Raw genomic sequence first — 25541 nt, 5'->3', positions numbered from 1 at the left:
TGTGATGGCCACCCAAGGAGTTTGGGCTGGTGCTTTTCCCTGATGGGAACATCTGGGCAGAGACTTTAAACATTCATAAGAACAGCCATACTGGGTCAGACCAATGGTCTATCCAGCCCAGTGCCCCAGAGGGAATGAACAGAACATGGAATCGTCAAGTGATCCATTCCCTGCTGCCCCTTCCAGTTTCTGGCAAACAGAGGCTAGGGACACCATCCCTGCCCATCCTGGCTAATAGCCATTGATGGACCTGTCCTCCATGAACTCATGTAGGTTTTTTAACCCTGTCAGAGTTTACAACATCCTCTGGCAAGGAGTTCCACAGGTTGTGCATTGTGTGAAGAAACACTTCCTTTCGTTTCTTTTAAACCTGCTGCCTAACTTTCATTTGGTGGCCCCTAGCTCATGTGTTATGAGGAGAAAATAACACTTTCTCCACATAAGTCATGATTTCATAGACTCCTATTGTATCCCACCTTAGTCCTCCCTTTTCCAAGCAGGTAAGTCCTAGTCTTATTAATCTCTCTTCATATGGCTGCTGTTCCATACCCGTAATCATTTTTGTTGCCATTTTCTGAACCTTTTCCAATTCCAATACATCTTTTTTGAGATGGGGTGACCACATCTGCACGCAGTATTCAAGATGTGGACGTACCATGGATTTATATAGAGGCAACATGATATTTTGTCTTCTGTCCCTTTCCTAATAATTACCAACATTCTGTTTGCTTTTTGGATGGCAGCTGCACATTGAGTGGATGCGTTCACAATCACTGAAAGGTCTTGTTCTCGAGTGGGAACAGCTAATTTAGACCCCATCATTTCATATGTATAAATGGTCAGACTGGGTTCCTCATTCAATCCCTTGTCTGAAAGGGTAAAGTTAAGCCTGAGCCTCCATGGCTTGAGAGCTAAGAGGCAAACTCTGTTGCTGGGTCACTCCACTCCTCTGGGGCTTGGGCACACAATGGGGGCACATATGTCACGGAGTCCCTGGGCGATGCTCTGGAACTGCTCCCTATGAAGCCAGTCAGGACTCTGGGGCAGTTGCCTCTCTGGGAGCAGCCTGTCTTCAGCTCACACGGCTTCCACCTTCCTGGGTCTGACCTCGGAGCATTCAGCATCCTCTGCCCCTCTGTGCACTTCCCAGAGCGAGTCCGCTCATGCGGGGCTCCTGGGGAAGCCAGAGGGTCCTGCCCCCAACTCTGCAGTCAGACGGGACTCTCAGCCAGCCAGTAACACAGAAGGTTTATTAGACGACAGGCACATGGTCTGAAACAGAGCTTGCAGGTGCAGAGAACAGGACCCCTCAGCTGGGTCCATTTTGGGGGGGCAGTGAGCCAGACAATCCCATCTGCCCTTCACTCCATGTCCCCAGCCAGCCCCAAACTGAAACTCTCTCCAGCCCCTCCTCCTCTGGGCTTTGTTCCTTTCCCGGGCCAGGAGGTCACCTGATTCCTTTGTTCTCCAACCCTTTAGCTCTCGCTTTGCAGGGGGGAAGGGCCCAGGCCATCAGTTGCCAGGAAACAGGGTGTCGGCCATTCTCTGTGTCCAGACCCCTGCACACACCTGCCCTCTAGGGCTCTGCAATGATCACATACCCTTATCCCACCACCTAGATACTTAAGAACTGCCTAGGGGAAACTGAGGCACCCCCACACTATTCAGAGGAAACATTAAGAACAGTCCCACTTCATCACAACATACCATGGTACTCAGCGGGTTACAGTTTGGGAGGCAGACACAGCGGCCGGGTGTGCTTTTCGTTTTAATGTCAGTTATAATAAAATTATTTTACAGAGCCCAAAAAAGTCAAAATAGTGCAAAACATCTCACTGTCATGCATCCATGTTTACCATTGTTTGCTCCCGTTCAGGTATGGACAGACACACGGGCCCTTGCTGACAGATGTGCTACAGGAGCAGAAGTTACTTTTGTTTGAGTTTCAATCACATGCCGACCGGAAGTTCTCGAAGGGGCGCTTTGGAGAGGGAGCCCAGGCAACGGGTCTTGTGTTCCAGGAGCCGTGGGGCTCAGCGGGGGCCTAGCTCGCCGCGCTGCAGGCAGGGATGAGGTCAGTCAGTGCAGGGGCGAGAGGTGGGGAACGGCCAGGGCTGCTGTCTTTGCAGCCCTTTGGGTGGCAGGGCAGGAGGCTGCATTGCTGCTCGCTGCAGGAGCTGGAAAAGGGGTGTAAACATTGAACTGAAACAGGTGTGAGCAGCTAACACTTTGGTCCCAGGCACGTACTACAAAAAGGACTGGATGTTGAGGGCAAAGGGGAGAGGCTGAGGTCTGGTCGCCCTGTCTGGGAAAGGGCATTGTAGGACTACAGGCGGGAGGGTGGAGACAGGAGCTGCTCAGGGTCAGCATCCCTAACCAGAGTTGACGTTCCCAGGGAGAAAGAACATCCACTTTGACGTCAGCCAGGGTTGACATTTACCCCCAGTGCTTGGGGCTCTACACCCCCTTGGGTCTGCCCCTACTCTGCCTGCTCTAGCACACTGGGTTTCTTTGCATAGCTCCCTGCAGCACTTAAGATGGTCCCCCAGGCCACGGCAAACCCATTGTCAATCTCTGTTCCTACGTGCATGCCTGGGGGCTCTCCTTGCTTGCATGTTGTCTACTTGGCATGAGCTCAGGCTGCTGTACTGGGCTAGGTCACTGCCCCTTACCCCTGCATTATGTGGGGAAAGGAGCCTATTGCTCCTGGCCTTCAACTCCTTATGGGGCCGGGGCCTCCCTTCTTAAAGGGGGGAGTAGAGCCAAATCCCTGAAGCTGCTCCTCCCCACCTCAACACTGGCTAGAGGGCTGCTAATGCCCTGGCCGTACCCTGTGCCTAGCAGGGGCCTGCGTGGTCTGACAGGTACAGCAGGGCTGTGCTGTTAAGAAACAGGGCTCAGGAGTGAGCCCCCAGTCCTGTGAGTACAGGGCGGGTGCACTCCCAGCCCTGCCAGCTCCTTGTTTCCAAGCTCCCCCAGGGTCCCTGCCCTCTAACCCCATGAAGCAAATGGCTGCTTTGTCCAGCTCTCTTCAGGCCAGGGCCTGAAGCTCTTTGCAGCCCTGCTGCTCCATGGAGCTTGGCTGTTTAAAGGCCCAAGCAAGGCCTGGAGCCGAGGCTACCCTGGAAGGCTTGCACCTAAGCAGGGCCCTGCTGGCATTCGTATTGCTTTGCCAGGGCCAAGGCTGCATCACACCGTGGGGTACTGTGCTAGGCACTAGAATGGATCGGCCACTGCAGGGCTGTGCCCGCTGCCCCGTTTCCGCTCCCACCCAGGCTCCCTGTCCCTGTCCCTTTCCCGCTGCTTGCGTTTCCCCTGACACCCAACGCATCTTCTGCTTTGATGCCGCTCTGGGGGCCTGTTGCAGAGGAGCTAGTTCTAGGACATTGCACCCCTCAGCTGGAGATGGTTTGTTGGCTTTGCTGTGGGAAAACGTAAGCCCTGGTGTGAAAGGGGGCTCCAGGGCTTGCTCCCCCTGCCTGAGCCATGGGACTGTGCAAACTACAGCCCTGCCTGGCACTGCTTGGGGGCCCTGGGTGGTGTTAACCCCAACCTTTAGAAACCAGCTGTGCATAGGGGGAAGCAGTGTCTGCCCTGTGAATTCTGCTGGTGGTGGTGGGCACTCTGCCCTCCTGTGCCCCACATATCTTAAAAGGGGCTGAGGGGTGCGTATGGGGCCTGGATTCAATCAGGCTGGGGCAGGATTGGACCAGGTTAAATCTCTTTGGCTGTGGGATTCAAGCACTCAGGGGTCTGTGCCAGGGCAGAGGGACCATTTCCAATCAGCCTCTCGTGGCTTGTGACCTTGGTCAAGCTTCCCCCAGTTTCTCTCAAGCTCCCCACTTCGATGCCAGCCCCAGGCTGCACCGGGAGCCCTGCTGGCAGTGCCTACCCCGGGAGACTGTCTGGCAGCTTGGAAAACCTGAGCTCCTTCCTGGCCGTGATACAACACTGCAGAGGGCCCAGCTGTCCCAGACCAGTGCCAGGGAGCTGGAGGCGTAATGTCTAAGTCCAGCTGTGGAGGGGAGGAGGGATGTTAGGTGCCAAAATTAGCGTGGCCTTTAGCCTTGAAACCAGCCCTACCTCTGCTAGCCCCCCGGTGCGTCCAGCCAGGGAGGCCCAGCTGCCAGCCTCTCTGCTCGGCATGGGGCTGGGCTTGAAATGAGTTAGGGGTAGCAGAGGCAGCCACTCTTGGCTCAGGAGTGACCAGCCAGTGCTAGGGAGAGTAAGAGCAGCAAGTTATTAATGGAGGTTGGGGGGGGGGTATTAAAACTCCCTAGCTATTAAGAGGCCAGGAAGGGGTGGGGGGCAGATTATCCCACAGCGGCTAGTAGTGGTTCTTGCCTCTTCCTCTCAGGTACCCGCTTCTGGCCAGGGGAAGAGCCAGGATCCTGCACTGGACCTTGGGGCAGCTCCACGCTGTTCTTGGAGGCTCCCAAGGTGCTGCTGGGTTTCCTTTGGGGTAGGGCTGGTGGGTGTTTACACAGTTGGGGGCAGCTGCCTGGGTTTGGGGTTCCTCTCTAAGGGGAGGGGGCTGGGACCAGGCGCTGCCTTTGCCATGGACAAGTGAGCATGGCAGAGCAGGGCACAGGGTTACAAGGGCTGCACCTCCGTCCCCTGTGCCATGTGGCCGTGGTCTGACGCGATAGCCCTTTGGAGCTGTTGCAGTCGGGTAGAGAACACGGAAAAACCATCTGTATTTACAGCTATTTACATATTTACAGAGCTGTTGGCGGGGGCCAGGCCCTCCCATCCCCTCTCCCTGGGCACAGCTCCCTGGTGCAACTCAATCCACAGCCGCCCGGCTGCCAAGGCTGGTACCGGGCAGGGCAGGGTGGGGGGAGCTGGTGCCTGGGCCTGGAGGCTGCTGTGCCCCCGTTTTGCCTGCGGGGAGGTAGGAGGTTGCCTGCCCCGTATGGGGATGAGAGGCCGGTGCGGGCGCAAGGAGCAGAGGGTTGGGCCTCCCCCTGCCACCCTGGGCCTAGCCCCGCTGCCTGGGCCCCGCAGTGCCTGGTCTGAATCAAGCCTCCTGACTCTCGGACCCCTCGTCAGCGGGTGCCGGGGCATGGCTCCTGCACCTGGCCAGAGCCCTCGCTGCATAACCAGGGCCTGGGCGCTGGTGAGTCACTGGGGCAGCCGGGAGTGAGCGTACGAGACGCTGGAGGTCAGAACCAAGCCCGGGCCCCGAGCAGGGTGAGCTCTGCCTCTGGCCTGATGTGAGGCTGTTCTGGCTACAGGATCCAGCCTTCCTGGGCAGCTGCTGCCCACGGAGCTGGGCCAGGCTCTCGGCTTTCCGTGGCAAGGGCGGGGTGACTGCAGGCTCTGCCTGGGGCCTCAAATCATCTGTGCGCAGAGCACCCCCTTCCCCCAGGCTCAACTGCGCGCCCTGGGCTCTCCACTGGGTCCGGCCATCACTCCATCCAGCTGCCCCACATGGTGGGGCTGTGACAAAGACTCTGGCTTTAGGGACCAGCTGAGCCCATCCTGGCCTATAGGCCCTATGCACTCGGGTCTGCTAAATCAGGCAGTGCTGCCCATGGGCACAGCCCCATGGCTGTGTCGGGAAGGGCTGGAAGCTGCAGTGAAGGTGGGGATGGGGTCTCTCTCCTACCCGCGAGGTACCCGGGTTCCTGGCTGCCGGGAAGAGATGGGCTCTACGTTTCCAGCTGGCGCCCGATGGCCAGCGAGGCATGGAAGAGGGAGGCACGGTCCCTGCAGAAAAATGACGGAGTTGGCACTCTCCTGGGGAGAGGGGATTCACGCTCACAGGGCCAAGGCGCGGCCAGCCAGGCAGAGCGGGTAGGAGGGTTCTTGGCACACCTGGGCTCAGGCTGTGCCAGGGAATGGATAAAGCCCACGGACCTCCCCCTGTGCTCGCAGCGCGTCGCTGGGGACCAGGCAGGAGCCCTGCTGAGCCCGGACCCCGCTGCTGAACTCCACTCGCCCCTGCGGCCAGACCGGGGTGGTGGGAGCTCTCCCAGGTGGGGGGCAAAGGAAGGTTTAGGGCCCCCAGGACCATCGTGCAGCGCATGTGCACAGGGGCAGCGCTCTTTGCCCCACTGCTTTTCAAGCACCCTGGGCCCGTGTGGGAGTCCCGCTGCCTACCGGCTGGGAGCACCCACCCCAGCACCACCGGGCCCTCAGCACGCCCCCAAGGCAGGAATCACGGGCCTGTGCCACTCTCCCCCGTGGCAGAAATATTTTGCCTTTTAGCCTGTAAAGTGACCCAGCCTCCTCGGGTGCCTCCCCTTGTCCCACCTGCTGCATCAACTCACTTGCACCCATGCTGCGACTCCGATGTTTTCACTCCCTCCCACCTCCACCGCCCGCCACCCAGCCTTCCTTTACTCACCGGCTCCCCCACGCAGGCTGGCATCCCCCCCCTTTGCGGCTCCTCCTCTCCCAGGGAGCCTACCCTGCTTCAGCCCCCCAGGAAGGGCTGCCTGCGGGGAGGGGGGAGATGGTGTTTGCAAAGGTGCTGCAGATGGCATGTCCCTGTCCCAACACAGGCGCTGCCTGGGAGGGACGCTGGTGCTGCGGCTGCATGGCCGGATCCTATTTATACCTGGGGGCGGGACCCCTTCCTAACAGCACAAGGCCCTGCCTCTTCCCGGCGGCACTGGCCTCCTGCCATCTCCGAGCCTGCCGGGGAGGGAGGGTAGAGCTGGGATCCTGGTTCCTTAGCATGATGCCACCCCACGTGTGTGCGGCCCCGTAGAAGGGACCTGTCAGTGGTCCTGGTTCACATCTCCCCCTCCCCTGCCCCGCTCTCCTGCTAGCACTCTCCTGCCACTGGCCTGGGTGGACAAGATCGGCCCCAGCCCTGCTGCCTGGCCTCAGACTAAGATGCTCTGAGCCACCTGCCCAGGACTGTACAGGCCCTGGGGGATACGGCACAGGGCTTGGCTATTGCTGACTCAGCTTGTGGCAAGCTCTGGCGTGGGGGGGCAGTGGACTCCCAGAGCCGCCAGCCGGAGCAGGCTGATGCTGGCCCGTGTGTATCCTTAGCAACCATGCTCTGTGAAGGTAGCCCTGGAGGAGGAACTAAGGCCCCGGCTCAATCTCCCTGTGCCCATTGCTGCCTGGCTCATCTCTATTGCTGAATGACGTTGCCGTCACAACCACAGGGCAATTTGGACATGTGATGCTGCCTCCTGCTGGAGGGAATCAACCTACTCAATCATGTGTCATATCCTCTATACTGCTACCAGCTAGGGTAATTCTCCTGGAGCTCAGGGACGAGTGTGGGGGCTGGAAGGGCGGGGATCGAGCCTTGCTTCCCTTGGAAGTGGAGGGCAGCGATGTGCCAACCTTGCGGCCATACTGAGTGGCTCACATTTGTTCAAACGCTCCTGCCTCACGGTCAGCTCCAGGCCTCGGCTTCTGCCTCTCCCAGCATCTTTCGCAACAGAAACAGGTTTGGGAAGAGGCGATAAGTCCACCCCTGCCAGCAGCGAGGGCAGCTTGCGCTCCCTGGGGCGGCTGCATCTTCTCTGCCCCACAGCAGCCAGGGCAGTGCCCTTGAACTGCAGCCCAGGGATGCAGGGAGGGGCACAGAGTGTCTGTTTTGATCCCTGGCACTGGGAAGTGGGCGCCTGCTTGTGGCAAGGGCTGCCCGGAGTGGGGGCTCCCTTCCCTAACCGGTGTGGGGCTGTGGACGACCTGTATGGCTTTTACGTGGCTGGAGGATGCTGTAGAAAAGGGACAGGACGGGGGTGGTGCTGGGGATGTTCTACACCTGCTCAGGCCCTTAACTGCTGCCTTCCTCGGCCGAGCGCGTGTCCGACTTGAGCTTGACGAACTCCTTGGCCACCTCGTCGTTGTTGCGCTGAGAGAGGATGCGCAGGACGGTGAGGCCCGTGTCGTCCATGTGGATGCGCCGGCCCAGGGGCAGCCAGCAGGCACAGCTGCCCCGCTGCACGATGTCCTTGAGCTGAAGCACAGCGATGCCCACCGTGCGGTCCTCCCGAGCGAAGCAGTAGTCCTTGACGCACACCTGCACCTCGTAGCACTCGGGGCCCGTCTCACTGCTCAGGGTGCTGCGCGGGAGGGAAGGGGACGGACACGGTCACCGGCCCCGCCCGCAGGGTCCTGCTTGCCAGCCACTGCGTGCACCTGGGCACTGGTGCGTTGCTGCCCAGGAATCAGCCTTGGGCGGGGGGATTGCAGAGCGGCGCTGGTAACCTACCCAGGCGGGAACGTGGACCCCAGGCCCCCAGGAGGGGCAGGGCCCTGGGACCCCGGTGGTTGTCTCTCCCTGGCAGCTGTTGGGTCCCTGGGCTACAACAGCAGCTGCCTGGGCAGTGGGGGTGGTGCCCCAGCCCAGCGTGGCTACCTCTGGCTCCGAGGGAAGGGAAAACGCTGCTGGCCGCAGGGCGAGGTTCCCAGAGGCTGGAGGCGCCGAAGCTGAGCTCCAGCTGCCATCGCAGGCCCAGGCGGCCAGCCATGCAGTGACCGTCCTGCCACCCCAGGGCTAAACGTCTCTTACCAGGAACCAGCCGGGAGAGCGTCAGCTGAATCATTAATTGCAACTAGTAATCGCCGGGGGAAAATATTGGCAATTCATAGCGAAGGGGGCGTTTCATGATCAGCCTGACTCCAGCGATGGTGGAGCAAGGTGGGGAGAAAAGGTCGATTTTTTTCGACTTTGGAAATGGTGCTGCAGTGCCTCATGGGAGCTGTAGTTCAGGTGCCTCGCGCTCCTATTTTCCTCTACAGGCAGGGCTCCCCGGCTGGACTACAACTCCCATGGTCCCCTCCTTGGAGCAAGGAAGCAGAGCCTCATGGGAGCCCCAGCCGTGGTGCCTCATGGGAGCTGTAGTTCATGCACCCATTCTCTTCTATAGGCGTGGCTCCCCGCCTGGACTCCATCTCCCATGGCGTACCATGGGCGGTGGTGCGTCATGCGAACCCCGGGCCACAGTGCATCATGGGAGATGAAGAATCTCAGGGTTGGAAGGGACCTCAGGAGGTCACCTAGTCCAACCCCCTGCCCCAACTTTTGCCCCAGATCCCTAAACGGCCCCCTCAAGGATTGAACTCACAACACTGGGTCTAGCAGGCCAATGCTCAAGCCACTGAGCTATCCCTCCCCCAACCGTTTTTTGTGAAAAATTTCATTTAGTCAAAACCCCAATTCTCCATCAAAAATCATCTTACAGGGAACATTTTTGACCAGCCCTAGGTGGCACTTTGAACAGCTTTCCCCACCCAGTGCATCAGCTGACTCAGAGAGACACACAGACATCACTGAATCACCACCGCTCACGTGCAGTTCATTTTCCACTGCAAATCCCTGCCCTGCTTCGCTCATAAGAGATGATGGACGGAGGGGGGCAACTGAAACCCGTGTCAAAGCCACTCACAACTGGAAGCTTTCGTTGTATTTGGGGGCCCAGCTGTTGTTCTTGGACTTGGTGGCAAATTTCCTCTTCTTGTCACTGAGATGGGGCCCAATGATGTTGACCTCGATGAAGGGCCGGAAGATGCCCGATGTTTGCCACTTGAGGTCATTAGCAGCCACGACTGCGAGAAAGGAAAGGGTGCATCAGCTGGTAGCTTGGGGCCATGGGGAGGATGGGGGGCACTGGGAGGGCTGGTGGGAAGAGTGCAGCCCAGACCAGGCAGTGCTGGCTGCTCCTAGCCTTTGGCAACCGAAAGTTCAATTGCTGAAACATTGTGACCACAGGAGACTCACTCCTGCCCATCTCCCAACAACCCTGGCGGCAGGGCAACATCCTGGGCCAGCCAGGTAGGGCTATTGAAGGGGTTTGGGCATGTGCATGTCCCCAAAGAGCCGGGAGGGTATCCCTGGCCTCCTGCCTCCCTCCCTGTGCTCAGAGCACTGGGCACGCCCCATGCCGGGCACCAACCTTTGACGGTGACTTTGTGTTCCCCGGTGCCAGGGTGAGTGAAGAGCTCTATGTGGATCGACACCTCCCCGACTGGGTCATCCACGCCAGATCCTGCGCCGCAATGGCAAGGCAAGCTGTGAGCCCCCCCTCCAGCCAAGCACACACGGCAGGCCAAGTTGGGCCCACCCTGCTGGAGGAATCAGGTCACCAGCTTGGGCTGAGCACCTCAAAGGCAGAGAGGAGACAACTGCTCACGGATGTCCCCCCCCCGCCCCCCCCGACATGTTCAGCAGCGTTTTCCTGTTCCCTTCCCAGAGCCAGCATGAGACGGCCCGGGGGCTGTGGAGAGCCAGCTGCAGCTTTCCCCTTGCTCTGAGCAGGGCCCCGGTGAAAGGAGCATGATGGTTGTCCCATTGCCCCCTGGCCCATGGAAAGTGTTCCCTTTCCCTTCCCTAGGGCGGTCCCCTGAGACGCACTACACCCACTATGGGCCTGGTGTTCCACCCACACCGGGACAATCGAGCAATTCCAGAGCCGGCACTGGCTCTGTACTGGTTTAAGTGAGCTCGACTCTGACCCGGACACCTTAGACCCTTCAACTACCCATTGATGACAGAACAAGGAGCAATGGTCTCAAGCTGCGGTGGGGAAGGTCTAGGTTGGACATTAGGAAACACTGTTTTATTAGGAATCATAGAATATCAGGGTTGGAAGGGACCTCAGGAGGTCATCTAGTCCAAACCCCTGCTCAAAGCAGGACCGATCCCCAATTAAATCATCCCAGCCAGGGCTTTGTCAAGCCTGACCTTAAAAACCTCTAAGGAAGGGGATTCCACCATCTCCCTAGGGAACGCATTCCAGTGTTTCACCACCCTCCTAGTGAAAAAGTTTTTCCTAATATCCAACCTAAACCTCCCACTGCAACTTGAGACCATTACTCCTTGTCCTGTCCTCTTCCACCACTGAGAATAGTCTAGAACCATCCTCTCTGGAACCACCTCTCAGGTAGTTGAAAGCAGCTATCAAATCCCCCCTCATTCTTCTCTTCTGCAGACTAAACAATCCCAGTTCCCTCAGCCTCTCCTCATAAGTCCTGTGTTCCAGACCCCTAATCATTTTTGTTGCCCTTCGCTGGACTCTCTCCAATTTATCCACATCCTTCTTGTGGTGGTGAAGCCCTGGAATGGGTTACCTGAGGGGGGGGTGGAATCTCCTTCCTTAGAAGTTTTTAAGGTCAGGCTTGACAAAGCCCTGGCTGGGGTGATTTAGTTGGGGTAGGTCCTGCTTTGAGTAGGGGGTGGGACTAGATACCTCCTGAGGTCCCTTCCAACCCCGAGATTCTCTGATTCTATTGAGTAAAGGAGGAAACAGCTGCCCAGAAACAGTGCGGCCTAGTGGGCTAAGACTAGGCTGGGAGGCAGGCGCTCAGGGTCCTAGGCCTGGCTCCATCACCCTCCTGCGAGAGTCCCTTTGGCCTACAGCCCCAAAGGGGTTGAGGGGCCAAGCTCCCAGCCCCTTTGAGGAGCTGAGCTCTCCCCTCGCATGGTCGGCGTGTCTTTGTGGAGTGTCACCGGCTAACCCGGGGCCTGGATCGTGCCTAGCACAACGTGAGGCTGCTTTTGGGTTGCACGTTTAGGTGCAGCTCTAATGCCTGCGCCATGGCCAAGTTCTACCCAGCAAGGCCGTGGCAGAACCAGGCCTAGAACCCAGGAGCCCTGACCCCCCCCCTCCCAACGTCCCCGCTCTGCTGTGCAGCTCCAGACACCCAGGCAGCCCTGCGCCTGTGACAGGCCAGCCCGCGTAGGAAGCGTCACCCTGCCAATGCATTCGGAATGACGTGCAGGAGCCAGGAGGGGGGATTCATGGCTCTTTTCGCCATGAACCGTAGAGAACGGCAGGGCCCAAGCTAATTGCAATAACAAAATTGCTCAGTTATTGAGCCATAATTCACAGGTGGCAGCTCATGGCTTTGGGGACGGGCCCGGCCAGGCTTTAGACCCTGTAGTCCATCCGGGGGCAGAGGCTGGGCCTCTGGGCAGGACCGTGCATGAGGCTGAGTGATGGCCAATTACCACCCGTTTTGTTCTTTTCTAATGAGTCCCTGGGAAGCGACTCGACTTTGGCAGCAGGCAGGTTGGGCTCAGCGAGGGAGGCTGCTACATCCCCACCTGCTGCGTGGTGCCCAGGAGTGGAGGAGGCTGCCCACGGGTACGGGGGGGGCTCCTGTCCCAGAGAGCTACCAGGGGCGAGCCCCGCTAAGGACACCCAGGCAGCCCTGGAGTCAGAGTGCCCTGCCTGGGGAAGACGCTGACAGCTCTGCTGAACTGTGGGGAGCAGGGGGGAGAGTCTTATGGGCTCCGCAGAGCCTCCCCGCCCATCATATTTCACCGGGACCTGCTTGGAGCCATCAGCCCAGAGCCCACCTGATTTCTGGCAGCAGCGTCTCCTTGATAGCCAGAATGCCACAGTCACAGACTAGCAGCGCACAAGCCCACGTGACCTGAGCCCACCAGCACCTCCCCAGCCCAGCCCCCAGCTCCCCCACCCTATCCTACCCCCTGAAGGCTGACCCCCCACCCCGCCTTACCCCACAGGCAAATCCTGACCCGCAAGACCGTTCACAGGCTAGACAGGGTTCCCTGGGGCTCTGCATGCAGGTGGGGGGACGGGGAGGGGAGAGAGGATGGGAGGAGGTGCATGATGAGCAATTCAGTCCAACTGAGGGTGGGGGGCGGGGGTGGGGGTAAGACATTTAGACGGTGGGTGGGCGGAATCTTCCAAACCATCATGGAAAACAGCCCCGGCCGGAGAAGGAAAGGCTAACGTCCTCTTGTGCAGGGCTTGAGTCGGACGAGCAAAGACCATGGATCGCAGAGCAGGAGTCCCTCGCCAGCCCCAGCAGCCGGCTTTTAGCCAATCATGGCTGGGCTCTGAGTCGGGGGATGGGGAAGGACACCCAAAGGTCCCTCCCACCAGGGATTAGGGTGAGCTACTGCTGGATAGGGGGGCATTATGCCTGGGCTTCTACTGACTTGCCCGGGTTGGTGACTTTCGGTGGGGAGGGTGTGACGAAGTGGTACTGTTCTCAGTGTTTCTTCTGAATAGTGTGGGGGTGCCTCAGTTTCCCCTGTGCAGTTCTTAAGTATCTAGGGGGTGGGGTAAGGGTGTATGATCACTGCAGAGCCCTAGAGGGCAGGTGTGTGCAGGGGTCTGGACACAGAGAATGGCCGACACCCTGTTTCCTGGCAACTGATGGCCTGGGCTCTTCCCCACTGCAAGGTGAGAGCTAAAGGGTTGGAGAACAAAGGAATCAGGTGACCTCCTGGCCCGGGAAAGGGACAAAGCCCAGAGGAGGAGGGGCTGGAGAGAGTTTCAGTTTGGGGCTGGCTGGGACATGGAGTGAAGGGCAGACGGGGTTGTCTCGCTCACTGCCTCCCAAAATGGACCCAGCTGAGGGGTCCTGTTCTCTGCACCTACAAGCTCTGTTTTAGACCATGTTCCTGTGGTTTAATAAACCTCTGTTTTACTGGCTGGCTGAGAGTCACGTCTGACTGTGAAGTTGGGGTGCAGGACCCTCTGGCTTCCCCAGGAGCCGCGCCTGAGCGGACTCGCTGTGGGAAGCGCACGGAGGGGCAGAGGATGCTGAATGCTCCAAGGTGAGACCCAGGAAGGTGGAAGCCGTGTGAGCTGTGTGTCCTGCAGACAGGCTGCTCCCAGAGAGGAGACTTCCCCAGAGTCTTGCCCGGCTTCATAGGGAGCAATTCCAGAGCATCGCCCAGGGAGTCCGTGACAGGGGGCACCAGAAAGAGGGGAGCAGTGAGACAGCCTTTGAGGGGGCATGTGCGGGGGTCCGCACTGAAGGCCCCCCCCTTGTTGGGGAAGGGGTCAAAGTCTCAGCCTCTATCCCATGCAGCCATGTTGCCCATATACCCAGTGTGTGCACTGGGACCTGTAGCCTAATGGGTGTGTGGTAGAGGATAACAGCCTACTACTGCTAATGGCTACCAGAGATCCTCCTGTAGTGCAGAGGTTTGTTCTGCCGTACTGAAGCGGCTGGATTCAAATGACTGTAGTGTACGGGAGGTGGCTGGTGCATACAGCTCCATCTCAAAGGTGGAGGTGATGGGACCGGGCCCCACTGCTGCTCCAAAGGGGGTGGGGGGGGCTGGGGTGAGGGGGAAACCTCTCTGGATCCATAGCCTTTGGCCCCTGCGTGGCTAAACTCATGTCTCTTTTTCTTTTCCCTCCAGAGCTGCACCAAACTAAAACAATATCCCCCCGGAGTCACATGCTGAGACTCGCTCAGTCCATAAACCGAGGGAGGGAGGAGTGATCATCTCTGTGCTCAGTGCAAGCATGGAAAACACAAAACGCAGTGACCCCTGCACCAGGCTGAATGGCACCAACACACGAGGGCTGGAATGCAAGTGGCAGGGCCAAGCTGCATGGGGGGGGAAGGGGGGGCGAGGGGATGGGGCAGCCCCACCCCCGCATTCGGATGCACTCTTAAGGCGGGCAGGACTTATTTGCACCCGGAGCAAGGCTAGTAAGAGTCTCCGTGAGGCTGGTGAGCCGCTGGCCGCATCTGCGCCCCCTCGGCTCTCTTTGGAGCCCAGTGTTCAAAGGCCGAGGCTGGGCTGGCTCGGATTTCCACCTCCCACACCCTGCCCCGGGCTCCCCAAAGGTTTGGAGGCAGGCAGCTGCTTTGCTGAGGCTCAGCAGCTCAGCGGCGGGAGGGAGCTCTCGGCTCTTTGCTGCAGCCGTCTCATCGTGGGGGCGGGGGGAACCTCGGCTGGCTCCCCGTCATTTCCCACCCACTTGTGAGTGCTGTGAATGCCTGCACTGTGGGAGAGGGGGTCTGGCAGAGGCAGAATAAGACCGAGCCCTTGGGTCCCTGGGATCAACGCCCAGTGACCTAGATACACAGGCCCAAAGAGACCCCTGTGATCAGAGCACAGGCCTTAGAATGTTACCCACGGATTCCTGCATCCAGCCCATAGCTTGTGGTTGAGCTAGAGATCTTAGCCAAAGACCCCCAGTCTAGGGGTACAGACTCCAAGCGAATCCCTTGGTAGGCTGTTCCCGTGGTTAATGACCCTCCCTGGGGCCACCTCAGCAGTGAGCCAGTGAGAAACACCAGGGCTGGGTGTAGCCCTCAGTTAGTGGGCAAATCCGCCCACTTCAATAGGGCAAGTGCCGACTGAAGGCCAACTCTCATCGAGTAAGGTGCCTCGGAGCCTCTGGGCCTAGGAGTCTAGCCAGTGGCCAAGAAGGGATGACTTGGGGGGAGAGGAATTGGGAAGAAGTGCCCATTTGTGGGGCCGAGGCAGGTTAGGGGTCTGACTGGAAAGAAAGACACAACCACCTCCTCTCTCCCCATCCCCAGCCGCTTTTAGAGCAGGCATTCCCCAGCCCTGAATGAACAGGCCCCCCGTAAGCCACACGACACCCCCTCCCCATCCTCCCAGCTCTCCAGGCCTTTGCGCCCCGATCGGGGTTGGAGGGACTGTTACTAGCTCTGGCCGGTTGGAGGTGGGGTGCTCAGGACGGGTGCATCAGGGTTCGGAAGTGTTAGACGTACCCTTCTCAGGATAAATTTCTTCACTAAGGGTAAACCTAATACCTTTTCCACCATGGACTAGTAAAAAGGTAAACGAGAAAGAGAGAGAGACACAGAGAGAGAAAGAGAGAGAGACACACACACACACAGAGACAGAGCACGTGTAAGGGAAGGCAAAGGGAAACATTGAAAAATAGGGAGGAAAAACAACAGAGAAAGAGATCAGATCTCGCAGACAGGTGCCGGCTTCAGCTAGAGAATCCAAAACAAGACGTTACAGCGACATTGTGTTAGACAGCGGGGGGGAAAAGGGGGGTGTGCTGGGAGCTGGATGCTTCCAGGAGGATGGTTTGAGCAATCTGGGGCCAGCGTCAGCTGGGGTCCCCCGTGGACAACAGCGATTTAGGGTCTGTGGAATTTGCCAGCAGGCGTGGGCATCGCACTGCCTGGGAGGGGGCTTTTTTCGCTGCATTGTTACTCCAGGATCCCTGGTGCTTTCATACAGGTTGTTACTGCCGGCTGGGGGCTAATTAGCACCAATTGGGAGGGTGGGTCTGTGGCCTCCTGTCCCACTAGCAGTGGAATCCCACAGTCCACCACCAGTACCGAGTCACTAGACCCCTGTGGATGTACATGGCCCTTGCCAAGGGGGAGCGGGCAGCATTACCATCTCCCAGCACAGCCTCTTCTGCACCCCCCGCTCGGCCACCAGACGGGAGGCACAGACAGGACAAACTCCCCACTATGCCTGCCAGGGCTCCACCCGACCCCTGCAGTGCCTGGCCGGTGCCCACGCGCACACACTGGAGGGTCTGCCTGCGCCGTCCAGCACTGAACCGGGTAATTCCTTCTGCTGTCTGGAGAGTCCCTGACTCGGTTTCCCCTCCCGCAGTGGTCCGGACCAGGGGGAGCTCCCTGTGCTAATCTGAAGAGGAACAGGCCTGGATGCGAGGCAGGAACCAGTGCTGGCAGCTGTGGCCTGCGGGGAGCGGCATGTGGAGGGTTAACCCCTTCCAAGCTGGGCCCTGCACACGGGGTCCATCCCCCAGTGCTCCTGGGGCACGCTGAGAATTTTATTTAAACATTTTTGGAAGTGGCCAGTGAGTTGGGGCACCCGGAGGGAGGCACCTGGAACCTGATTTTTGGGGGTGCTGGTGGCCCGTAACGTCAAAGGGAGCTGGGGGGCTCCGTGCCTCTGACAATCAGGCACCAGGCTGAGCTTCCAAAAGCTGCGGCACCAAAACCAGTGGCCACCTTGGGAAGGCCCCCTCCTGCCCCAGCGATGCCCCGGCTGTTGGCTCCCCTGGGCCTGGAGCCCGGGAGTGCAGGACGCAGCCAGCACAGCTGCTATTCCTGGGCGTCCTGCAGGATCCCTTTGCATGCACCCCAGATTCCCCTGCTGCGTGTGCTCCATAGGTGCATGTAGCAGTTATAACAGGGGCCAGGCTGCTGGCCTGGGGGCTCTCGGCCCCTTTCCCTAGCAGTGCCAGGGCCCCACCACCAATGCCCCCTGCCCACCAACTCTCCAGCACCCAGGCAGGGCAGCGGAAGGGCTGATGCCCCACTGGGGTTAGAGTCCTGTTTCACTGCTACCCGAGGAACAGCAGGATACACCCCCAGCAGGTGCCCTCCCCACAGACATGCCCAGCACGCCGAGTGGGGTTCGCTGGGCTGGGCCGGTGCCCCCATCCTGGATGCACCCAGGACATTAGGTGGACGTACCCAGGATACCAGTCAAACAAGTGGGCGCAGCGGCTGTGGCAGCCCTTGGCGGGGGCTGCGCAAAGGGGGCCGTGGGGTCTCTTACCCTGAGATGACTGAGTCTGCACGAAGGTTTTGATGAGCAGGTCGGTGGCCTGCGTGTACAGAGACAGGGCATAGCGCAGTGATTGCAGGTCGGGGCTCTTCTCCAGGAAGGTCTTCTTCAGCCCCACTCCTCCGGCATGGAAATATTGCTGAGGGGGAGACAGAGGAGACCGGGTGAGAAGGGAGCCATGTGGGGGTTCAGGGAATGGTGGGCATGGCTGGACAGCTACCCAAGGAGCCAGCATGGTGGGCAATCTGCTGCGGGCACAGTCCCAGGATATCCCAGCAGGGAGGTCTCCGCTTCTCGCTCGTGCCATGGTGCTGTCGTGGGCGGATGGGGAATCCTGCTGCAGTTCCCTGGCTGGATGGTGCGGACACCTCTTCTGTCTCCACTCCCAGAGAAGGGGGGCTTCGACAGACTGCATTTATCCCACCCTTTAGCAGGAGGGAAAGGTGGGCAGGCAGCCGACCAGGTGCAGGGGAGACGGCACGGATTTACCTTGATGGTGTCCAGGGCCAGCTCCACCACGGCACACTGCTTGGGGGTCAGGCTCTTGGCCTCCTCGCGCACCATGTGGTCCTGAAACCAGCAAGTCACTCAGTAAGAGCCAGGGCTGTACCATGCCAGTTCCCAGGATGGTGCACCTGCCTCCCCCCCGCCAAGCTGGGGTGACAGGTGCCTGATGTCTCTCAGTTACTATACCAGGTCCTTTTCATAGGATCATAGAATATCAGGGTTGGAAGGGACCTCAGGAGGTCATCTAGTCCAATCCCCAATTTTTGCCCCAGATCCCTAAATGGCCTCCTCAAAGATTGAGCTCAACCCTGGGTTTAGCAGGCCAATAACTCAAACCACGGAGCTATCCCTCCCCTTAATTAGCCTGGTTTCTTGCTTTATATTAACGATGTCTCTGACAAGCTAAAGAGACTTCCAGGTGCTACTGCTTATATTCCAGCATTACAATAACTGGCTAATTGACCTCTGGGGAGGAGCAGCCTCACCCAGAGATTAAATATACCGGCGCTGTCCCATTCCTTTTACCTTCAGTTTGGACAGCTGCCCCAGCTCCTTGGCTGCATTGAAGATCATCTGGGTGCCCTGCAGTGCACAAGAAAGAGAACAAAAGGCGAAGAGGCTTGAAAGCGATTCTTCCCCATGCTAGCTGACCGCGCAGGGCCCACCCCCAGTCACTAGTGCTGGGAGGAGAGACCGCCTGGCAGGGGATCGCAGGGCAGTGCAGGGGAGGGACAATACTAGGGTATAGAATGGCGGGGAGATGTGTGTACGAATAGTGCCCTGTGGGTTTCCCTGAATTAATTTCACCAGATCCCCCTGCCGTGACGCACTTGAGCAACCAAGGGGCCTGGGGCTCCACCCGGCAGACGGACCAGCTGGCATGTGAAAAAATGGACTCCCCTATATTTGTACCAAGGAAGCAGCGAGTTGGCAGCTCTCTGCCTGGCAGGGTCCCCAGGCCCCAACCCCTGCTGGATAGCCATGGAGATGTTTGTGACTCACGCAGGCTGATGTTAATGAACACCCTCGGAGCATCAGTCCAAATGATTTGCGGGGGTATGGGTGCAGCACCCCTCCTCCCGCTGGGCTTGGAGAGTGGAAGTGCTTGACTTCCCTCCACTGCACGCGGTTCCGGCTTCATGAGGGCTGCTCCCCTTCCTACTCCCACTGCAGCTGTGTGACTCTGGGGAGGAGCTCCCAGAGGGTGCATTGGCCTAACCCCAGCCAGAGCTAAGCCATGACTGACTCTCTGGTTACAAAGCAGCAGCTGCTCTCCCTTTGGCCCGTGCAGGCCCTTGTGACCTGGCCCCGATGGCTGCACTGCCCAGGAATGGCTCTGGGCAGGAGGGGTGGAGTCCTTCCCTCCCTGACCTGCAGTTTGCTGCTGGCATTTTCAAAGGGGACCTAAGAGACAAGCCCTAGCCCCCACCCCGGATGGCTCCCCAGGGCAGAGTGGGAGCTGGGGCCACTTGCTCCCCTTCCGCTCCGACTGGCCTACAAGGTGCCTTTCAGCCTCCCAGCAAGTCTGAGTCAAGATCTGACCCCTGCTCCCTCCTGCCGCAGGATCCCCACCCCGGGCCCTGATTCTGACGTGCATGAGTCCAATGTTCACTCTTAACCCCCTGGGACCAAACCGTGGGGCTCAGGGTGGGGGCAGGGGAGGTCAGAGAGACAGTCTGACACCCACCTTGCTTCCCCCCTCCCCTCCATCCCCACAGAGAAATGAGCCAGAGAGCAAAAGAAGAGAGGATGTTTTAACAGGAAAGGAGCGAGAGAGGGGTGACACCGGGCAGAGACACACAGGAGCTGGGAGGCGACACACAGGTGACAGGTTCCAGCCTAGAGGAGGAAGGTCCAGCTTGCTGAGCTTTCAGGGACCAGCCTGGGTCCCCGGGGAGCCCTAAGGGGCACTCGGTGGCCATATGATGCTCACGCCTCTGAGCGTCCTTCTAGCCTCCCTGACAGCAGTTCTGCTGTCCGGGTTCCCGCTGCCCGGCAGCTACTGCAGTGCCACCTTGGAGAGGGCACCCCTTGGCCACGCGCTGGTCGGCAGGTTCACCGGAGCTGGGGCTCGTGAAAGCTGACACCCCTTGGGGAGGGGTATCTCACAGGGGAAAGGTCACCCTTCCCCCAGTGCCCCTTTCAAAGGGCTGCTCCCCTCAGCCCCTTGCGACGAAGGAAACCCGGCCCAGCCAGGCCTGGGGTGAATCAGGCTGCGGCCTGCCCGTGGTGGGGTGGGAAGGCGAAGTTACTGCCCTCGGGCCCAGCTCACCGTCTGCAGGGCCCCCCACGGAGCAGCTGAAGGAACGGCAATGCTGCAACCGCAGGGCCTCATGGAGCCCTTTGCTCCCACCAGTGACCGACAAACCCAGCTGCCCCTGCAATGGGCCCTGTCCCACGCCACAGTGGGGCGGACTAGGGCACAGCCGGAAAGTGGCCGCACAGTGAGTCAAAGCCAGGAATGACTCCTGACCCCAAGTCCCTTGCTCTAACCACTAGGCCTAGTCCCTCCCAGAACCAGGCAAGAACCCAGGTGTCCTGACCCCCAGTCCCCTGCTCTAATCACTAGGCCCCACTCCCTTCTGCAGGGTTTGGATTGCTGGGCCCTGCCTACACACCCGGCCCCAGTCAGGAATGGTTCCATAGCCCTTGTCAGCAGAAGGGCCGCCAGGAGCCCTTCTTGTGCTGGCCTCAAAGCCCAGCCCGTGCCCCCGCATGCAGGCAGGCCAGCGAACTGAGCCCCAGTCAGCAGCGAGATCGACGAGACACAGTCCCTGGGGAGCACAGGGTGGGGCAGGGGGTGAGAAAACAACAGCAAGAGGCACAGAGGAGAGAGAGAGCAAAAACCGAGCAGGCTAAGAATCAAAGAGTCTCCTTACATCTGTGTGACTGGGCAGCTTCACCCTGCTCTGGAGAGAGAACAGCATTGGATATAGTTATCACCATCAGCAAACCGACCCGGCCGAGGATGGACCCGCCCCCCTGGAGCACCTCACCAGGGCCAAGCCCACTAGCCCGAGCGGGATCGGACCCCGGGTCCGCTCCTCTGGCCAGCTGGGTGCAGAAAGAGTTGGGCCCAATTCTTTGCTGGGGTAAATTGGTGCTGTTTTTGTTGGCGCCGGTGCACACCAGCAGAGGATCTGGCCCATTGTGCTCGCTGAGCTTTGTTCCACCCCCACAAATGGCTCCGCTGGCTGCTTGCAGACTTCAGGAAATACCTGTGATGAGTCCACCAGTTCTCATGCAGCTCCACCTGCAAGAGTGTGCTGGGAGCTCTCCCTGCCTTCCCAGGTGGCGGCTGCAGGAGGAAGTCTACTCTGATCCCCATCACAGGTATTATGGGGCTCCTTTTGCCTTCCTGGGATGAGTAGGGGGAAGCTCCTGAATGATGATACCCTTCCAGGGTCTCCAAGCCCTTTACAATGCACTAATCCACCAACCTCTCACTACTTGTAGCCTTGTTTTACTACTGGGGAAACTGAGGCACACAGCAAGGCAGTGGCTTGCTCAAAATCACATGGCAAATCAGTGGCAGAGCCCAGGAGTCCTGGCCTCCTGCTGCTTCTGTCCACAGCACAGGTGAAGGTTTCCAGACACTCCACAGAGCCAACGAAGAGCTGTGCCCACGGGCAGTGGTTCTGTCACTCACTCTAGGGTGCTGGCTAGCCAGGGTTGCTGCTCTTTAGACAAAACCCACTGCAGGTGGGCAGGTTTGGAGGACCTGGATTTCTGTGCCCACCTGGAGTGGACACTTCTTGGCATCTGCTCCCGTGCACGGCGGAGTCCCACAGGACTCCTGCCTGCCTCACCTTGACGGTACAGACCACTTTGCAGGAGCAGCCCCTGGCTAGCCGGCGTCAGGAGCAGAAAGGCTCCCCCACACCTCAATATGGCATCAAATAGCTCCTCTGCCACACACACGCACACACAATTGCCTTGCCTGCCACGCCGGCAGATCGGTCCCTGCCCGGGCGGGTGCCGCCGGGCTCTCTGGAGGTGCACCAGCCCTGGCATTCTGTAGAGGATGGGCTTTGCTGCCTTTCCCCCAAAGCACCAGGGTTCCTCATTCTCCGCTACCTGGGGCCATGGGCGGGCGGCTCTGTCCCCTCTCTAATCATAGGGGCCAGACCATTAAATCCACAGGAAGGGTAGGGCTGGGCTGTGGTACAGCCATGCAGACGCCTTGCTGCTCATTCCTGGCAAACCGTCCTCGAGGGCCTGCTAGAGCCGCGGCTGGGCCGTCCCCACTGCGGCTCATCTGACCTGCAGCAGACCCAGTTCCCGGCACGCACCTGCTCTGCTCCAGCTCCCGGCCGCCAGTCTCCCCAGGCCACGGGCAAGACACCGCCTCCCCAGCCTGGACGCCACATGCATGGGTATCCCCAGCACTCCCAATATACACAGACGCACCACAAACCCCCCCCCCCCCCCGGCTAAACACCTACATGTGTAACTGCTCATGCACACATACATCCCCGGGCAACACAGACCCAGACAACACAACACACAACTACACCTCTGTACGACAACACACACACACAGTGCACATCCAGACGACACAACATGTGAAGCACGACACCCGGGTCCCCAGGCAATAGGCAGCCGGGTCTGTCTCTGCTCGCTGTACTGAGCAGGGCTAGCAGATTGACTTGAGTGGGGGGTGGGGGACAATACATGGCTAGCACAGACAGTCAAAGAAGCCAGAGGGCTAGTTACCTTCTCTGTCCCCTTGCCGTGTTTTCTCAAGAGCGTCCCCTGCAGAAACAACGTCAGAAGTCGATCAGCGGTCCAGAGAGGTGTGAGTGTGCCGGGGTGTGTGTTTGTGTGTGATCATTCGCTGGAGGGGAAGGATGCACTAACTGACCCCCCCCCCCACGCTCCCCACATCCTCCTTCCCTTGCAGACTGGGGGACTTTGGCAGCTGGGGATGCAAAAGGGGGGGGACTGCCATAGGAGGCGGTATGGCTGCCTCTCGCAACCTTCCCGTCCTGGGCTAGTCTCAGTCCTCACCTATGACCGTGATGGTGGGGGTGTGTCTGTGTGTGTGTGTAGGGGGGCTCAGGCACCTCACTGGCAATCCGCAGGGGAAGCCTAGCACTCGTTGAATCCCAGGCAGCTTGGCAGGGCGGCTGCGCATTCTCGCCCCCAAAACCTTGGCCGGATGGGCGCGGATTGGCCTTGAAATGGGCCAGGCCCCTGCCCTGGGAGCCCAGCTGGTGTCTGCCCAAAGGGGCCCTTCCCTGCAGTGACAATACCTTGCACGTCACTTGGCCATAAGGCGGTCAGGCTCCTAACTCTGAGGGATTCGCGGCACGAGGTCAGGCCCCAGGTGCCAGACTCCGCCCCGCCCCCTGCTGCTCGGGGAGGCTGACGGGTCTGCGGGCGGAGTGGATCGGGGGGCACATCCCACCTGCCCGCTAGGCCTCTCCCACTGTGGACCCCTGGAGGTGAACGTGGCATTGGAGACAGCAGGGCAACAGTGTTGAGTGATGCTGCTTTTACAGCCAGCTAAAAAGGAGGAGAGGAGGCAGTGGGCACAGCTGGTAAAGGGGGGGGGCATGCCCGTTCCCAGCAAAGGGGGGAGCTTTAGGAGTGTCCTTCGAAAGGGGTTTCACAGCATGGCTGGGATTATGCAAGACACCACAGCTGAGCTGGGGGAGCAGAGAGCCAGCAGTGGGATGAATGGGGGGTGGGTGGGCATCCAGAAAGGACAAAAATCCCCAGGCAGGATGGGGGCCTGGGAATCCACTGCTGTACAGACAGGTGGGGGGAGCTGGAGAAGCCAAGCAGCAGCGGTCACATCGCTCTGCCCTGAGCGGCCTGCCCGGGAGGAGGGGACACAAGCCGAAGGCTGCCTGCACTAGGCGTTCTTCTCTCTGGAGATCCCTAGCGGAAAGCAGGCCACGCTGTAGGTCAGGTACCGCCTGTGGGCCTCCACTCGGGGTCTTCAGCGAGCCAGCTACCCATGCTACCCATCGCATGCAAAGCTCGTCTTCCTACCCTAGCGAAGGCGAGCCCCAGAGGGACGATGGTGAGTCGCTTGGACACAAGGGCATCCCCTTTAAAGAGCTGGAGTGTCGGGGGAAGGATCAGCCCAGCACCGGCACCGTCTCCTCAGCAGCTGAACGGCTAATGCCACAATTCGGGAGGAACCGCTAAAAAAGCCAAGGGGTCTCCACCCGCTGGTGCTGCCTCGCCAGGGAGCACTAGGCTCCGTGTCCCGAACTGGGCCGGATCCCACACAGCAGGGACTAAACCTGAATAAGCGTCTCAAACTCCAGCGGAAACAAAAGGGGGAAGGGGGGAATGCAGCATGGCAGGTGGCCAACAGGGCGGGCGAAAAAGCTGTATAGTCACAAACCAATAGGAAGGGAATTAAAATGCCTGACACTGAACACAGCCTTTGCTAGTAGCTCTTCTGACTCGCTAGCAAGCCCCGTACACTCACCACCATTACATTACAGCTCCCACTTCCCCATGTGACGGGGCTGTGCACTGAGCGAGCGGCAGAGCTGAGGATGGAACCCAGGAGTCCCGGCTCCAAGTCCCCTGTTCTAAACACGTGAGGCCATTGCCTGTGAAATGGAAGAACTGACAGTGCCCTTTGAACAGGCTCCGATGACAGAAAAGCGAGGTGCTGGGCCTTGTGAACAGCTGCTCAAAGTACAAATGCATGTAGGGCACCTATTTAAGCGCACTTGATTCATGCTCCGTGATCCTTCGTTCAGTAATAACCCCTAGGAGGGGCCTTGCGTTTCCATTCAGACGCAGCTCAGTCTCATCACCCACCTAGGGAAACCGAGGCACGGGGAGGGGCAGTGTCTTGCCCAAGGCCAAACGGACAGCCAGTGGCAGAGCGGGGAAGAGCTGCCAGGAAAGCCTGGTTCTCACTCCCACGCTCTGAGCAGAAACCTAGGCCTGGGCCAGCCTGGCAGAACTAAGCAGCAGAGCCTGGTTTGCTAGCTATTGAAACACGCTGCTACTCTTTTGCCTTCCCCACACACCCTGGGCCAGGAAACACAGAGGGATTTCACACAGCCGCTCCCCACACCCCATCCCACTCTGTGCTGCTCTAAACACCAGCTGGACTGCAACCCTGCAGTGCCCGGGGCCCCCCAGGTTCAAGGTCCCCCCCCAGCCCTCTCTGCATCGCCCCAGTCCCCAGATTCACCCACTTCTCCTAAAAGACAGAGACCAGAGACACGGGTTGCTAGCTGAGAGTGCTGGGCTTCCGGAGTGTCACCAAACGGGCGTCACGCCAAGACCCAGAAGAGGAAGGAAAGGGCTCTTTGTTAGGAGTTGCAGGACAGACCCTTAAATAAAGATGGGCTGTTGCTGGGCTGCTTGGGCCAGGGAGGGAACCAGCCACTAAGCCCCAATGCAGCACACAGGAAAGAAAGCCCCCAAAGCCCCCGCCAAGGGGCGTGCGGGCACGAGAATGCAGGTCCCACCTTGGCCTCCAATACTAGGGCACCAGCCGGTCTGAGGGAGCTGTCCCTAAAAGGACTCCACATCTCTTCCTTCCACCCCCTTCTCCCCCCCACATTGTCCCCCGACCGGACCCAGCCACGGTGAGTTTCCGCGGCGCTGCCTGGCCCCTGGGAGACAGGCTCGCCCTACAGATCGGGGCACAGGCGGTGGATGAGGAGCAGCTGAGCAACGGGGGGGACAGAGGTGGGGTCACTCGGGGAGGGAGCGGAGCGGGGGCGGGGAGGGGGCGTGGGCAGCCACACAAGACAATAACCGGCTGAGATCGGAACCGACACACAGCAGACAGACAGACAGACAGACAGGGAGCTGCCGT

The 25541-nt window shown here is 59.4% G+C and overlaps 1 protein-coding gene across 1 annotated transcript in view; it reads right to left on the bottom strand.

The window, feature by feature from the left end:
* Positions 1-7750: 7750 nt before the first annotated feature.
* Positions 7751-25541, bottom strand: part of UNC13A (unc-13 homolog A) — an 88315-nt gene continuing 70524 nt past the window's right edge. The window contains exons 38-46 of the mRNA XM_077805458.1: positions 22454-22492; positions 20617-20646; positions 18263-18319; positions 17720-17800; positions 17222-17369; positions 15436-15492; positions 9873-9965; positions 9366-9525; positions 7751-8039 (exon numbers count right to left, since the gene is read on the bottom strand). Coding sequence (XP_077661584.1) covers positions 7751-8039; positions 9366-9525; positions 9873-9965; positions 15436-15492; positions 17222-17369; positions 17720-17800; positions 18263-18319; positions 20617-20646; positions 22454-22492 — 954 coding nt within the window. The remainder of the gene's footprint in view (positions 8040-9365; positions 9526-9872; positions 9966-15435; positions 15493-17221; positions 17370-17719; positions 17801-18262; positions 18320-20616; positions 20647-22453; positions 22493-25541) is intronic.

Source organism: Eretmochelys imbricata, chromosome 25 (genome assembly GCF_965152235.1).
Source record: "Eretmochelys imbricata isolate rEreImb1 chromosome 25, rEreImb1.hap1, whole genome shotgun sequence".
Lineage (NCBI taxonomy): Eukaryota > Metazoa > Chordata > Testudines > Cheloniidae > Eretmochelys > Eretmochelys imbricata.
Note: the sequence above shows the minus strand (reverse complement) of the source record. Positions and strands in the feature narration are given on the sequence as shown.